The following is a 16,102-nucleotide window of genomic DNA, read 5'->3' as shown; positions in this document are numbered from 1 at the left end:
TTCATTTCACCAGGCCTTATATGAAGCCTCGTTTCCAGAGGATGTCCTCATCAACAGTGGCATCCTGACTGTTGGGGCTGTAGACTTCGACTTAGGCTCCAATGCGGAGATTCAGTATTCCCTGTTCGGTATAGGAGTTGAAGACTTCTACATGGATGCAAATACTGGTATAAGACAACACACAGTACCCAGTGCTATAGCCGTTTTACAATATGTTCATGAGAGTCTCAGCATTGTTTGATCTTTCCTGAAAACAGTGATGTATTGAATTCTTCAAAGGTGTGCATCATTTGTACATGAATAGAATCTCCCACTTCAACACAGTTTTGGTTTTCAGTTGGCTAACGCCGTCACCATAGCTATACATACCAGCCAGGCAGTGGTCAATATCGCTGCTGGACTGCATTCAGTACCATTATAGAGCGGCAGTTTAAGAAAGATACTGTAAAAATTACACTATTTAAAGAATGTTGCTCTCAGTAAGCGGGATAGGATTATATAACGGAGGGAACGCAGTGATCCACACTCATGTTTGTGTGATGTTTATTGTTTATGTGGTGTTTATGTGTAGATATGGCTGTGTGGTTAATGAAGCACAGAGAACCTGTTGATGTGATTGTTTTTCCTTTGGTTTTATATTAAGCTTGTTTCATTTAATCGTCCTTACACTCCTTAATTCGTGTAGACATTTATAATAGTTTAGCGCCTTATTTGCCAGCTTCTTATTCACATTTTCCCGTTCCACCTTAAATGGTGCATCAACCAGCTTCTTGTTCGCATTTTCCCATTCCACCTTAAATGGTGCATCAACCAGCTTCTTGTTTGCAATTTCCCATTCTGCCTTAAATGATGCATCAACCAGCTTATTGTTTGCATTTTCCCATTCCACCTTAAATGGTGCATCAACCAGCTTCTTGTTCGCATTTTCCCATTCCACCTTAAATGGTGCATCAACCAGGTTCTTGTTCGCATTCTCCCATTCCACCTTAAATGGTGGATCAACCAGCTTCTTGTTTGCATTTTCCCATTCCACCTTAAATGGTGCATCAACCAGCTTCTTATTCACATTTTCCCATTCCACCTTAAATGGTGCATCGACCACCTTCTTGTTCGCATTTTCCCATTCCACCTTAAATGGTGCATCGACCACCTTCTTGTTCGCATTTTCCCATTCCACCTTAAATGGTGCATCGACCAGCTTCTTGTTTGCATTTTCCCATTCCACCTTAAATGGTGCATCGACCAGCTTCTTATTCGCATTTTCCCATTCCACCTTAAATGGTGCATCGACCAGCTTCTTATTCGCATTTTCCCATTCCACCTTAAATGGTGCATCGACCAGCTTCTTGTTCACATTTTCCCATTCCACCTTAAATGGTGCATCGACCAGCTTCTTGTTCGCATTTTCCCATTCCACCTTAAATGGTGCATCGACCAGCTTCTTGTTCGCATTTTCCCATTCCACCTTAAATGGTGCATCGACCAGCTTCTTGTTCGCATTTTCCCATTCCACCTTAAATGGTGCATCGACCAGCTTCTTATTCGCATTTTCCCATTCCACCTTAAATGGTGCATCAACCAGCTTCTTGTTCACATTTTCCCATTCCACCTTAAATGGTGCATCGACCAGCTTCTTGTTCGCATTTTCCCATTCCACCTTAAATGGTGCATCGACCAGCTTCTTGTTCGCATTTTCCCATTCCACCTTAAATGGTGCATCGACCAGCTTCTTGTTCGCATTTTCCCATTCCACCTTAAATGGTGCATCGACCAGCTTCTTGTTCGCATTTTCCCATTCCACCTTAAATGGTGCATCGACCAGCTTCTTGTTCGCATTTTCCCATTCCACCTTAAATGGTGCATCAACCAGCTTCTTGTTTGCAATTTCCCATTCTGCCTTAAATGGTGCATCGACCAGCTTCTTGTTTGCAATTTCCCATTCCACCTTAAATGGTGCATCGACCAGCTTCTTGTTCGCATTTTCCCATTCCACCTTAAATGGTGCATCAACCAGCTTCTTGTTCGCATTTTCCCATTCCGCCTTAAATGGTGCATCGACCAGCTTCTTGTTCGCATTTTCCCATACCTCCTTAAATGGTGCATCGACCAGCTTCTTGTTCGCATTTTCCCATTCCACCTTAAATGGTGCATCGACCAGCTTCTTGTTCGCATTTTCCCATTCCACCTTAAATGGTGCATCAACCAGCTTCTTGTTCGCATTTTCCCATTCCACCTTAAATGGTGCATCAACCAGCTTCTTGATTGCATTTTCCCATTCCACCTTAAATGGTGCATCAACCAGCTTCTTGATTGCATTTTCCCATTCCACCTTAAATGGTGCATCGACCAGCTTCTTGTTCGCATTTTCCCATACCTCCTTAAATGGTGCATCGACCAGCTTCTTGTTCGCATTTTCCCATTCCACCTTAAATGGTGCATCGACCAGCTTCTTGTTCGCATTTTCCCATTCCACCTTAAATGGTGCATCAACCAGCTTCTTGTTCGCATTTTCCCATTCCACCTTAAATGGTGCATCGACCACCTTCTTGTTCGCATTTTCCCATTCCACCTTAAATGGTGCATCGACCAGCTTCTTGATTGCATTTTCCCATTCCACCTGCAGCTTCAGGCACCAGGATGTAACTGTTGCACCATCTAAGGTTGAACTGGAAAACTCAAACAAGAAGCTGGCGAATAGGAAGCCAACGTAGCTTCATCCTTCTGTGCCTAAGGATTAGAAGTGATTTGCACGTTGAAGGATCTGCTGATTGCTAAACTCACGTCAGGTGCAGACTGACTACTTTTCTGCTAGTCCAGATGGATAATTAGCACGATCAGTTATTAAAGAAATAAGAGCTACCGAGAGCAGATCCGTGCAGGGTGGATTCATCTGTGTCTGAGGATTATAACTGAACAGATTTGGTGAAAATCAGTGGAGTAGTAAGGAAGTCGTGGCTGATTTAATCCTGAGACCCGTCGTCTCTCAATACAAGTGAATCTGTTCAGAAGCGGCTCTTGACCTCTCCAACATGGCGGCCGCTCGGATGTATCGCCTCACATAGAGAACAACAGGCAACCCCTGCAGTACAACCTTGAGCCTCTACTACATTTACATCTATCTATCTATCTATCTATCTATCTATCTATCTATCTATCTATCTTTATTAATTAATATTCTAAATATAAATTTTGTTTATTCAAATTTTAACACTTTTCTCAGCAAATAAACACAAACTACAGAAATAAATAGATTTTGAGAATGTGTAGTGGGTGCTTTGACTTTCACACAGTACTGTGTGTGTGTGTGTGTGTGTATATATATATATATATATATATATATATATATATATATATATATATATATATATACATATGCATATAGAAACAGATTCCAAACTTTTGAATCGTTGTGCACTTTAGGCGAAATCTGTGTTAAATAAAAAGTCACTGCTTCACTTTCTTTAGCGAAGGTTTTGAAAATAGACTGCTTCATATCTCTGAGGTGGGAGTTTTATATATCCCATGGCAATGATCTGGTCATCTGATGCCGTCCTACGAGGAATTCATTACTGTGTTCGTTTATTATTTTTTATTTTGATGTTCATTTCTCTTTTGTTTTGCAGGCGAGCTGAAGACGGCCTCCGTAATGGACCGAGAGAAGACTCCAGGCTATAAACTAATAGCCCAGGCTACGGACGGAGGCGGTCTGTTCTGCCGCTCGGAGATATCCCTCACTGTCCTGGATGTGAACGATAACGCTCCATCCTTCTTTTTCACCGAGTTCCTAGCCAGCGTGTTTGAGAGCGCTGCACCCAAAACCCTGCTGACTCGATTGCAGGCCAGTGATCCTGACGAGGGTGTGTATCCCTTTACAAGCTTGGCAGTGCCATATTCAGTGTTCGGTTAACTGCTGTGTCAATGGATATACAGGCAGGCCCATAAATATTTGGACATTGACAAGGTTCTTGTTATTTTGGCTGTGTAACACAGCGTCTTGGAATTGAAATTAAATGAGTTCCACTGTGCTTAACAGATGAGGATGAATAGAGACCTACAGTATGAGAAAATGTATGTTTTTAGACATTTAAAGCATGTAAAGTATGTAATTACAGAGCTGAGCCACTCCATGAAGGTATGGGAAAGAGTTGTTGAAGCAAGGCTAAGGCGAGAGGTTCAGATCAGTGAGCAGCAGTTTGGTTTCATGCCCAGAAAGAGCACCACAGATGCAATTTTTGTGTTGAGAGTGTTGGTAGAGAAGTACAGAGAAGGTCAGAAGGAGCTGCATTGTGTCTTTGTGGATCTAGAGAAGGCAGATGATAGGGTGCCAAGAGAGGAACTGTGGTACTGTATGAGGAAGTCAGGTGTAGCTGAAAAGTATGTTAGGGTGGTGCAGGACATGTATGAGGATAGTGAGACAGTGGTGAGGTGTGCAGTTGGAGTGACAAATGGTTTCAAGGTGAAGGTGGGGTTACATCAGGGATCAGCTTTGAGCCCATTCTTGTTTGCAATGGTGATGGACAGGTTGACAGATGAGGTCAGGCAGGAGGCTCCATGGACCATGATGTTTGCAGATGACATTGTAATCTGTGGTGAGAGTAGAGAGCAGGTGGAAGAGAATCTGGAGAGGTGGAGGTTTGCACTGGAGAGGAGAGGAATGAAGGTCAGTAGAGACAAGACGGAATACATGTGTGTGAATGAGAGGGAGGCAGGTGGAAAGGTGAAGATGCAAGGAGTAGAGGTCGTAAAGGTGGATGACTTCAAATATCTTGGGTCAACCATCCAGAGCAATGGACAGTGCAGAAAAGAGGTGAGGAAGAGGGTCCAGGCAGGATGGAGTGGGTGGAGACGGGTGTCAGGGCTGATGTGTGACAGAAGGATAGCAGCAAGAGTGAAAGGGAAGGTTTACAAGACAGCAGTGCGTCCTGCTATGATGTTTGGTTTGGAGACTGTGGCTCTGTCTAAAAGACAGGAGGCTGAGCTGGAGGTGATGGAGATGAAGATGCTGAGATTTTCGTTGGGAGTGACAAGGATGGACAAGATTAGAAATGAGCAGATCAGAGGGACAGTGAAGGTGGAGCAGTTTGGAGATAAAGCCAGAGAGGCCAGGTTGAGATGGTTTGGACATGTGTTGAGGAGGAATAGTGGATATATTGGGCAAAGAATGTTGGAGATGGAGCTGCCGGGTAGAAGGAGAAGAGGTAGACCTCAGAGAAGGTTTTTGGATGTAGTGAAGGTGGACATGGAGATGGTGGGTGTAAAAGTAGAGGAGGCAGTGGATAGGGCAAGATGGAGGCAGATGATCCGCTGTGGTGACCCCTAAAGGGAGCAGCCGAAAGAAGAAGAAGATGTTTATTTGAATTATGAACATGACTTTATGTACATTGCCATAATATTGAAATCATAATTGCATAAACTAAATAAAATTGTCTAGCTCCAGGTGTCATGACTCAGATTAAGCCTAGCCTCATGATGAGGCTGTGCCACTGGAAATTGTTTGAAATATTCAATTTAATTAAAATCCCTCTAATCGTATGTCTCTTCTGTCTGGACCAGGCCTGAACAGAAGCATCCTGTACTCTTTGGTGGACTCGGCTGACAACTTCTTCTCCATTGACCCCTTTTCTGGAGTGGTGATTCTAGAGAAACCTCTGGATCGTGAGCTCCAGGACTCGTACCGTCTGAGGGTCCAGGCTGCAGACCAGGCAGGGGTGCCTGGCTCCCTCTCCACGCAGGTGGACCTAACTGTCATGGTTCTGGATGTGAACGATAACCCGCCGGTCTTCCAGAAGCAGGACTATGCAGTTACAGTGCCTGAGGATGTTGCAGTGGGAACAGAGGTGCTGAGGGTTTTTGCCACCAGTGAAGACATCGGCGTCAATGCTGAGATCTACTATAGTATCACTACAGGCAACGAACTGGGCAAGTTCATCATTGATGAGGCCACAGGTGAGAGGAGCAACTGCACAGTCAACACACACACACACTTAAAGCAACACATTTTGTGTTACTGTTAACACAACCAGTGTACACCGATCAGATGTAACATTATGACCACCTCCTTGTTTCTACTCTCACTGTCCATCTTATCAGCTCCACTTACTGTATAGCTGCACTCTGTAGTTCTACAGTTACAAACTGTAGTCCATCTGTTTCTCTGATACTCTGTACTCTGTTCTTCAGTGGTCAGGACCCCCATGGGACCCTCACAGAGCAGGTACTATTTGAGTGGTGGATCATTCTCTGCACTGCAGTGACACTGATGTGGAGGTGGTGTGTTAGTGTGCGTTGCGCTGGTGCGAGTGGATCAGGCGCAGCAGTGCTGCTGGATTTCTTAAACAATGTGTCCACGCACTGTCCACTCTATTAGATACTCCTACCTTGTCAGTCCACCTTCTAGATGTAAATTCAGAGACGACAGCTCATCTGCTGCTGCACAGTTTGCGTTGGTCATCCTCTAGTCCTTCATCAGTGGTCACAGGAAGCTGTTGGCTGGATATTTTTGGTTGGTGGACTATCCTTAGTCCAGCAGAGACACTGAGGTGTTTAAAAACTCCAGCAGCACTGCTGCGTCTGATCCACTCAGACCAGCACAACACACACCAACACACCACCACCACGTCAGTGTTACGGCAGTGCTGAGAATGACCCACCACCCAAATAGCACCTGCTCTGTGAGGATCCATGGGGGTCCTGACCACTGAAGAACAGGGTAACAGAGAATCAGAGAAGGAGGCGGTGATCATGTTTCGTCTGATCGGCGTATTCTTGTGCTTTCTGAAGTGCAGCTACAGTGTTCGACTTCTGAGGCTTAACACAACCAGCCTGGTCAGAATTTTAACAGAAGGATGTTCTCATTACACCGTCTGTGTCAGAGACATGTTGCCAAGCCTAATACAAAATGTGTTAAAATAGTAATAACACAAAATGAGTGAGCTGTTACATCACTTTTGAGAGTGTGGTGCTCTGTCTGTGAACAGGAGAAAGAACTCGCTCCTCATATGATCTCAAAACCCTCTTTTAGTCAGGCGCAATATTTTTCTCAGCACCAAGTAATTCAATCTTTCGCACTATAATGGCAGAATCCATCCACACTAACTGACTTGCGTTACGCTGTTTACATCAATGACGGGACAAAAGTGTCAGAGGAATGTTAACCGTGGATTATAATTTGAGGATTGTGGAACTTCTGAGCGCAGTGGATAAAGTCATTAAATTATGCATAGCCCATAAGCTTAAGACGTGTTTCATATAGCGGTGTATACTGGAGCCCCCGACCCCCCTTTGAATGCACAGTCTAGTTTCCCCCCTGATTTCCAGCGTGCGAATCCAGTTGGGAAACACTGACAAGTATAGATTAGTAGGAGAGATGCACAGCACAAAGCTAATAACTACTGACGCTGATGCCTCATTAATTAGCACTGTGTGAACTGCATGCCTAAATCATCAGACACTTGCTTCAAACAACATTGAGGTGTTAAAAGGACACTCCGTCCAAAATAAAAAGCTTACCCATCGCCACATCTGCTGTGAACATTCCTTCTCGCCTCCTACAGCAGGGTTGCTGTTGTCTGTTGAGTGAGACTTTCTGGTTTATATGTTAGGAGAACCCACTTCTCTTGATGCCTCTCGAAGGTGATGGGAACTCTTGATAGTCTGCTTAGGGGTGGATGCGCTAGGAAGGGAGACGGCCAACTTTACTGCTAGGAAACTGAATATCTTACGGAAGCTGTATGGAGAGAATGTCTAGTCAGATGGGAGCTAAAAGTTGGTGAAGTACTGTAGCTAAGACAGCTAATTAGATACCTCACCTTATCAGCTTCCTTCTTTTCTCTGACAGAAAGTGTTAAAAACTTTCCTCTTGAATAAAGATAGAATCCCTATTTTCTGTATGATGGTTCGATCCCCAGTGCTGACAGTCCATGACTGAGGTGTCCTTGAGCAAGACACCTAACCCCCAACTGCTCCCCGGGTGCCGTGGATAGGGCTGCCCACCGCTCCGGGCAAGTGTGCTCACTGCCCCCTAGTGTGTGTATATTCACTAGTGTGTATGTGGTGTTTCACTTCACGGATGGGTTAAATGCAGAGGTGGAATTTCCCCGTTTGTGGGATTAAAAAAAGTATCACTAATAAGTTGTGGCCATGACTTAATCATCTCATTCCCACACCTTACTAAGTTGTCACGCATTATTTCTATTCATACAGGATTTCACTAGCAGGGCTCCGTAGTTTGATGACAGAGGTAGGAGTTACACTAATGCTAGCTGGGCAGTGTTTATTAACCTTTAGGACAGTTGCTAAGCTAGCAGTCATGGTTGGGGGACACCGCAGGGATTCCCAGTGTTTGCATTGGGTGTCGCAGTGAGAGCACAATTAGAAACGAAAACATGGAAACAATGTGGAGTAAAAAAGATCTACTATAGAAAACCACAAAACACAACGTGGTAAACGTATTAAAAGACATGTAAAGATAGATTTAGGCTGGAATTAGAGGTCAGCTCAACTTAATGTGATTATAGTAACTGATTCTATGACTTTCCTTGAGTTGATTCAACTTGAGGACACGAGTTCACACAACTCAAACTTCTTAGTTGAGTCAAAAATTCCTTAAGCTTTTTTTTAGTTCTGCATCTCAGTGAGGTGATGAAATCGACGTGTTTCTTCTGCTTAATTTCTCCAGATGTTTTTTCTTTTGGGTACATGCGTAAGCATGGCTGTGGCATCGCTGGGGCTCAAGCTCACAACCTCCTGTTGGGGTGACGCCTTAGTCCACTAGGAAGACATGAAACAGATTTTGTGTCTACGTCTGTTTAACGTAGACACAAAATGGTGCAACTGTCTAAAAATACATCCCAACATCAGGAGGTTGTGAGTTTGAATCCCAGCAGTGCCACAGCTGTCCATATCCAGAAGCCCAAGAGGAAAATATGGCAGAGGAGACTGTGTGATTGAAGGAGCGCCAGCTAGTGGGGAAAAAACAAGATTGTAATGGGGAGCGAGGAGGCGGACGCAAATGCGGAGATAAACAGCGTTTATTAAGGGCAAATCCAGGGTCATAGTCCAAACGGTCCAGGGTCATAGAGCCAACACGGATTGATCGGGGGACAGACATGACAGACAAACCAGAATCAAACAAGCAGAACAGAACAAACAACAGAACAAAGACCAGCGACCAGACGGGAAAACACAGGCTTTAAATACATGAGGAACAGGCGGGAACAATCAGGGGTGGAGTCACGAAACAAGGGGGCTGGACTAAAAAACAAAACAAAGAACACGCGGGCTAAACCAAAACACAACACGAACACATGGACAGGACTGGGAGGGGCCAATCGTGACAAAGATGCAGAGCTGGGAGAATTTTTGACTCAACTAAGAAGTTTGAGTTGGGTGTCCTCAAGTTGAATCAACTCAAGAAACGTCATCAGTTACTGTGTCTACTTTTGAGTCCATTTGGTGCTTCACATCTAAGATTAGAAAAAACGATCAGCTTGTAAATATAGTTAATTCCAATGAATATAATAAGGTTTCACATGCTGTGAACCTAAAAACATAATACATTTCCTGTAATTAAAGAAGATATTACATTATCCGTAAAAATCGTATTATCAGTTAAGACATATGACATCATCAAGCAAGTTTTTACATTATTGGGTTTTATTACTTTTTTGACTAAGTACAAAAGTGCATTACCTTTCTGATTGTTTTTTAGATAATAGAACCTGAGAGGGAGCGTCTTATCGCAAAATAACATCACGGCTGTGATCTGGTGGCCGTAGATCATCCCAGCCGTGATGTTATTGGTGATAACTCACTCCTCCAGTGTTCTACTGCTTTAATACAGCAGTTAAATAAATACAGTAAGAAATGAATAAACTGGCCGTGAACGCGGCGTTTAATGTGTTTTAATGTTCAGTTCCTTCCTCCTAATTACAGCTCCTTAACGAGCAGCTCGTTGCTACGTCAGAGTAACGAGCTCCGCCCACTCGCTGCTCAGCCGGCAGTTCGTTCTCCAGCTCCTTACACTAAATTCCCAAACTGTCGTCACCACTGAGCAGCTTTTAGTTTTTATTGGGTCAGTTTTATGGCTCAGTCTTGGTCAGACTCTGAAGACGTTTGGCGAATGGTGTTGGGTTCATTTCTGGCTGATTCCAGGTTGTTCAGCTGTTCTTCTGTCACAGCTGCCGACTGAAAAGCTGCTCAGTGGTGACGACAGTTTGGGAATTTAGTGTCGTCTCGTCTTCAGAGTCGGACCAAATCGACTGTCGGTCAGATGTGAACTCAACAGTGTCTGTTTTCTGTTTGTGGCAAAGTAAGAAGTAAAAACGTTCAAACGGCTCGAGCGTCTCCTACAGCTGTCAAAGTCGTTGCTTAGCAACAGCCTCTCAGTGTTTGTGAAAAACCTGTGATGTTCTGGTGAAATAACAGCACAGTTAGAACGCCTCTCAACCAATCAGCTTGCGTGGCCGGAACTGACTGTAGTATAATAAATTATTGAAGAATTAGTACAATATTGGGTTCTACATGGGATGATTTAGGCATGATGTTATTGGATGGTCATAAGCTTTGCTTCCATATTCGCTCAAGAAGAAAACTTCAAACACCAAACCTGTGTTGGGGTTAAGTATAAACTTATTAACTAAAGTAACTTTGCACCAACACCTGTGTTTGCAGTTATGTGGTCACTGAAACTGCCCAAAAGCAGGTCTGCCTGTCCTGTTTTAAATGCTGATGCAATTTCTCGTTTCTCCAAACTCCAGGCACCATTGCTGTGGCCGACGATTTGGACTATGAGGTGTGCAAAGACTTCTTCCTCAAAGTAGAGGCTGTGGATGGTGGAACACCGCCTCTTAAAACCTCCACCATTGTAACTGTCGAAGTTATGGACATCAACGATAACGCACCGTCCTTCAGCGAGGACATTTACAATGTCCTGATCAGTGAGGACGCTGCCATTGGAGAAGCAGTCACCAGGGTAAAGTTCTCTCATTTACAGCTTTATAGCTTCATTAGCACTAAATGAGCCACGGGCATCAGTTTATTTTTACAGCCGCTACTTATTGACCTTCAGTATTCTCATCCATCTTTAATGAACAAACTGATGGTATAAAGTTATTTGCGTTATGTGCCTATGCAGTATCCAAGCCAGCTGATTGTTTTTCTTTAATGAATTCTCCAGTGCTTTTCAATGTGATCTCTGCCTGCTGCATCTGTGGCGTTATCACAGGCAATGGTTTTGAAAGATTATCTGTATTGAGAAAACAACATAAAACTCATTGACTGGAAACAAACACATAATAGAAGCCAATGGGCAAATGCTGTAGCCACTGAAGCTGAAGTAACTGCCTATTGACTTCTATAATAAGTGTTTTTCAAGTCAACATATTTTCTGTTCTTTTAAATGTTGGAATTATTGTCCGTGGTAACTGACTACATGCTGCAGATTGTGGCTGGTAGGGAGTAGGTTGAACAAAGCTGGAGTTTGCCTGCATAGCAACTGCTTTGTGTGCACTCGTGATGTGAAGCTGTTAGCAGAAGACCTTGACAGCCAAGTTAATGGACGCATCAGTTACTCCATCCTGAGAGGGGACCGTGGAAACCAGTTCTGGATTGATCCCGTCACTGGACTTCTGAAGGTCAACAAAGCACTCGACCGAGAGACGGTTAGTGCTTTAAACAACTCTCGAGATTAAATGAGCCTCCTGACTTTGACTAACCACACTTGACACTAAATTACTTTGGCTTTGGTGCTTAGAGTCTTAATTGTGTCCAGCCCCATTCTGTATATTCGCTCAATTATTTGCAAACCAACCATAAAAGCTTGAATTAACGCATCGGTGCTTCTGCAGGTGGACTAGAATTGCTATGCGAGATGATGGTTGATGTTGAAAGAGGAGACAGTTAGAAACCATCCACACACAGTTTGACTCCTTTGATAATCGCACTGTTCTCGATGTGTGTTTATCGTCTGTCTTTCTGTCTCGCTCACCTAAGGTCTCCAGCTACTTGCTGTCAGTCCAGGCTTTTGACAGTGGATCACCTGCAATGTCCACGACGGTAACTGTAAACATTGAGATTGCTGATGTGAATGACAATGCACCAGTGTTCTCCCCAGCAAACGCCTCAGCAGTCATTCAGGTACTTGTCAGTTATCTTAAAGGAATACAAGCCCCAATTCCAAAAAAAGTTGAGACAGTAGGTAAGATGCAGATAAAAACGGAAAGCAATGATCTGTAAATGTATGCTTGGCATTTATTTATTAAAATGAGAACATCTTAAAGATAAGGTATTTAATATTTTACCTTACACACGTTCTAAAATGCTTGGGTATAAAAGGGGCGTTCTGGAAAAGCCTACACCTTTATGAGCTGCTTCTACCACTTGACTTTATAGTGTGTAGTAACACCAAAAGACTCAGAGAATATGGAGAAATCTCTGTGCATGTAGGGCTGGTCTGAAAACTGAAGTTGAATGTCCCTGACCTTTGATCCCGTTAAAATCAACACGCTTCTGTAATAAAAGCACCAATCAGGCAGAACATCATGACCACCTCCTTGCTTCTATGCTCACTGTCCACTTTATCAGCTCCACTTACTGTATAGCTGCACTCTGTAGTTCTACAGTTACAGACTGTAGTCCATCTGTTTCTCTGATACTCTGTTACCCTGTTCTTCAGTGGTCAGAACCCCCATGGACCCTCACAGAGCAGGTACTATTTGGGTGGTGGATCATTTTCAGCAGGGCAGTAAGACTGACATGGTGGTGGTGTGTTAGTGTGTGTTGTGCTGGTCTGAGTGGATCAGACACAGCAGTGCTGCTGGAGTTTTTAAACACTGTGTCCACTCACTGTCCACTCTATTAGACACTCCTACCTTGTCGGTCCACCTTGTAGATGTAAAGTCAGAGACGACAGCTCATCTGCTGCTGCACAGTTTGTGTTGGTCATCCTCTGGTCCTTCATCAGTGGTCACAGGACACTGTTGGCTGGATGTTTTTGGTTGGTGGGCTATTCTCAGTCCAGCAGCGACACTGAGGTGTTTAAAAACTCCAGCAGCACTGCTGTGTCTGATCCACTTAGATCAGTGCAACACACACCAACACACCACCAGCATGTCAGTGTTACTGCAGTGCTGAGAATGACCCACCACCCAAATAGTACCTGCTCTGTGAGGGTCCATGGGGGTCCTGACCACTGAAGAACAGGGTAACAGAGTATCAGAGAAACAGATGGACTACAGTCTGTAACTGTAGAACTACAGAGTGCAGCTATACAGTAAGTGGAGCTGATAAAGTGGACAGTGAGCGTAGAAACAAGGAGGTGGTCAGAATGTTATGTCCGGTTGGTGTACATCAGTTGTTTATTGCCTGTTTGAAAATATGATGTAATGTTATTTAGTAATGTCATATGGATTTGCTTGTGTTCTTCCTGACACAGTATGACACTACAGAAAAGACAAATGTAGTCTGTTTGAAATGACAGAACAGCTCGGTATGTGACGATTTAGACATGCAGTTTGCCTGATGGTAGTTGCTGAGATATAAGCTGCCATTTCTCAGCTACATTGTGGTTCCAGCACAAACCTGAAGAACCAACTTCAGACATCGGAGCATTCAAATAGGAGTCTGTATTTTTCAGAATTGTTGCTTTGCATTAGAATCTGCTGAACAGCTCTGTGTTATCTTAATTATTTGTCTGTATTAAATGTTAATTTTTCAGCTGAACAAGCCTGCAGGGACCACCATCCTGACGCTGTCTGTGTCCGATAATGACTCCCCACGAAATGGAGGCCCTTTTGAATTTCGCATTGTGTCTGGAAACGAGGACAGCGCGTTTAGTCTGGACCAGAACGGAGAGCTGCGCTCCAACAGGGTGTTTGGGCCGGACGCTACGCGGGAGTACACACTGGAGATACAGGTAAACACACCATTCAGTCATTAAACCATTAACCTCTTAAACTCCTCGAGTCCACCGGTGGCTCCAGAACGCTCTTGGTCGTGTTCTTCATAACGTTCATATTCCATAAGCTCCATTCAGAAGCTGGGCGTCGTGTGAGGCTGTAGCTCTTCTCTCCAGTCTAATAGACGGTGACGTCATTTTAAACCCTTATAATAAAAGAAGCCGAACTTTGTTTTTCTACTGAAAGTCAAGCCGTTTTTCCCCAAATCTGGGCTCTAAACTGTAAACAGACGGCGTCTCTTCAGTGATCTGCTCTGGAAACATCACTTTTAGAAAATAACACATAGAGCGGCGGAGATTTTTGGCTTTCAGCAGTAAATCGTAAGCATGTAGTGATATGGAGATCATAAAACACATGTTCTGATAATTTGAGGGGAACTTTCATAAATAAAGTAAAAATTAAATTTATTTCATGCAGTTACTGAATAATTTGCCTTATGATTTGATCCCGTAAATTCAGATGGACAAACCAAACTATACCCTGGAGAATAAGCGGTTAAGGATGGGAAATTCAGAAAGGAATTAATAGACCTTGAGGTGTTACTGGTTGACCTTTTAATGTTCTGCTCCAACTATTTGGTAGAGCACATTTTGAGTCACCATATACGCCACAAAGTGCCATCTCAAAGTTTGGTAGACGTGATTTTTTTTTATTGTGGGGCCAAAAAAAGGAAACAAAAAAACACCAATTGTTTTTATTGTTGCCCCCAAAAAATAAAACATATAAAATCCCATTGCTTTCGTCTTGGTGAGGACAATGAAGGGTTAAGCAAGATCAGGCCAGACGGTAGATTTCGCTAATTTATGACATTTGCTAAACAGTATTAAGGCGTCAGACACTCAGAGAAATTTGGGAAGGGGACCTAGACCAGCCTCTCTCAGAAGAGGACTGGCTTAACATTTGTAAAACCCTGTTTCCCAGATGTACCTCATCTGGTGTTCATGAGCTTAACTTTCGGTTCATGAATAGGATATATACTTTACACCTGCTCACCTACAAAAAAGGTTGCCAGACAGATCTTGTTTGTACTTTAAGTGTAGAACTGAAAAGGGAACGTTCTTTCTTGTCTTTTGGCAATGTGAAAAAAGCTGGCACATTCTGGGACGGAGTACATATTACAGTAGGAAATATTTTTCAAACGTGATTATCAGAAGCTCCGGCCCTGTATCCTTTGGGAATAGAAGCAGAGCATATGTTGATACTGATTGCAAATTTTAGTTTCTAATGTTTTCGTTTCTGGACAAAAATGTGTCCTTATTCAATGGGCCGGTCCCACTCCGCCAACTGTTGAGCGGTGGCTTTCCTAAGCTGCAATACTGCTTCCTATGGAAAAACTGACCTTCGACTTGCATCACCAAACAGAGAAATTCTGGAAACTTTGGACCCCCCTGTGGACTTTCTTAAAACGTTTTGTATGGGGGCTCCTGAGTGCCGCAAACGTCTTAATCGTTGGCCCTATCATCAGGAGATCACGAGTTCGATCCCTGGTGATGCTACAGCCGTAGTCAGGAGTCCAAGAGAGCACAATTGGCCTCGCTCTCTGGGTGGGTAGGATGGCCCCCTCTTCTCCTCCCATCACTCAACACAGTGCTATAGCACAGGCATCTCTTAGTTGACGTGGCAGATCTTTCCTCAGAGCACGTTCGGCTGTCCAATGCTGTTGCGTGAGCGACAGTTTGAGAAGATGCGGTGGCTGGTTTCACTGGTCTCAGAGGAACCCTGTGTTATGCTTCACCCTCCTAGTGCTGATACCATCGTGTGATTGGGGGAGTCCTACCTAGCAGGGGGAATTGGAGACGACTTAATTGGGGAGATAATTGGGTAAAAATCCCTCCCCCAAAAAATCTTTGTATGTTGGCCAGTTGTATGAGAAGTGTGATTGTTCAAAACTGAATAGAGCGCAATAAAAAAAACTACATCCATGAAAAGTCAGTAATTTAACACACACACACACACACACACACACACACACACACACACACACACACACACACACACACACACACACACACACACATCTTCCAAGCCGCCTATCCCTCTGGGCCGTGGGGGAAGCTGGGGCCCCCAGCAGTCGGTGGGTGGAAGGCAGAACATACCCTGGACAGGTCACCAGTCCATCACAGGGCAGTAATTTAACAATATAAACA

At 43.8% G+C, this 16,102-nt stretch overlaps 1 protein-coding gene across 1 annotated transcript in view; it reads left to right on the top strand.

The window, feature by feature from the left end:
• Positions 1-16,102, top strand: part of LOC108423819 (protocadherin Fat 3) — a 131,865-nt gene that overhangs the window by 70,262 nt on the left and 45,501 nt on the right. The window contains exons 12-18 of the mRNA XM_017691409.2: positions 14-167; positions 3,624-3,857; positions 5,554-5,946; positions 10,758-10,972; positions 11,523-11,660; positions 11,992-12,135; positions 13,715-13,912. Coding sequence (XP_017546898.2) covers positions 14-167; positions 3,624-3,857; positions 5,554-5,946; positions 10,758-10,972; positions 11,523-11,660; positions 11,992-12,135; positions 13,715-13,912 — 1,476 coding nt within the window. The remainder of the gene's footprint in view (positions 1-13; positions 168-3,623; positions 3,858-5,553; positions 5,947-10,757; positions 10,973-11,522; positions 11,661-11,991; positions 12,136-13,714; positions 13,913-16,102) is intronic.

This window comes from Pygocentrus nattereri, chromosome 18, assembly GCF_015220715.1.
Source record: "Pygocentrus nattereri isolate fPygNat1 chromosome 18, fPygNat1.pri, whole genome shotgun sequence".
In the NCBI taxonomy this organism is placed as follows: Eukaryota; Metazoa; Chordata; class Actinopteri; order Characiformes; family Serrasalmidae; genus Pygocentrus; species Pygocentrus nattereri.
Note: the sequence above shows the minus strand (reverse complement) of the source record. Positions and strands in the feature narration are given on the sequence as shown.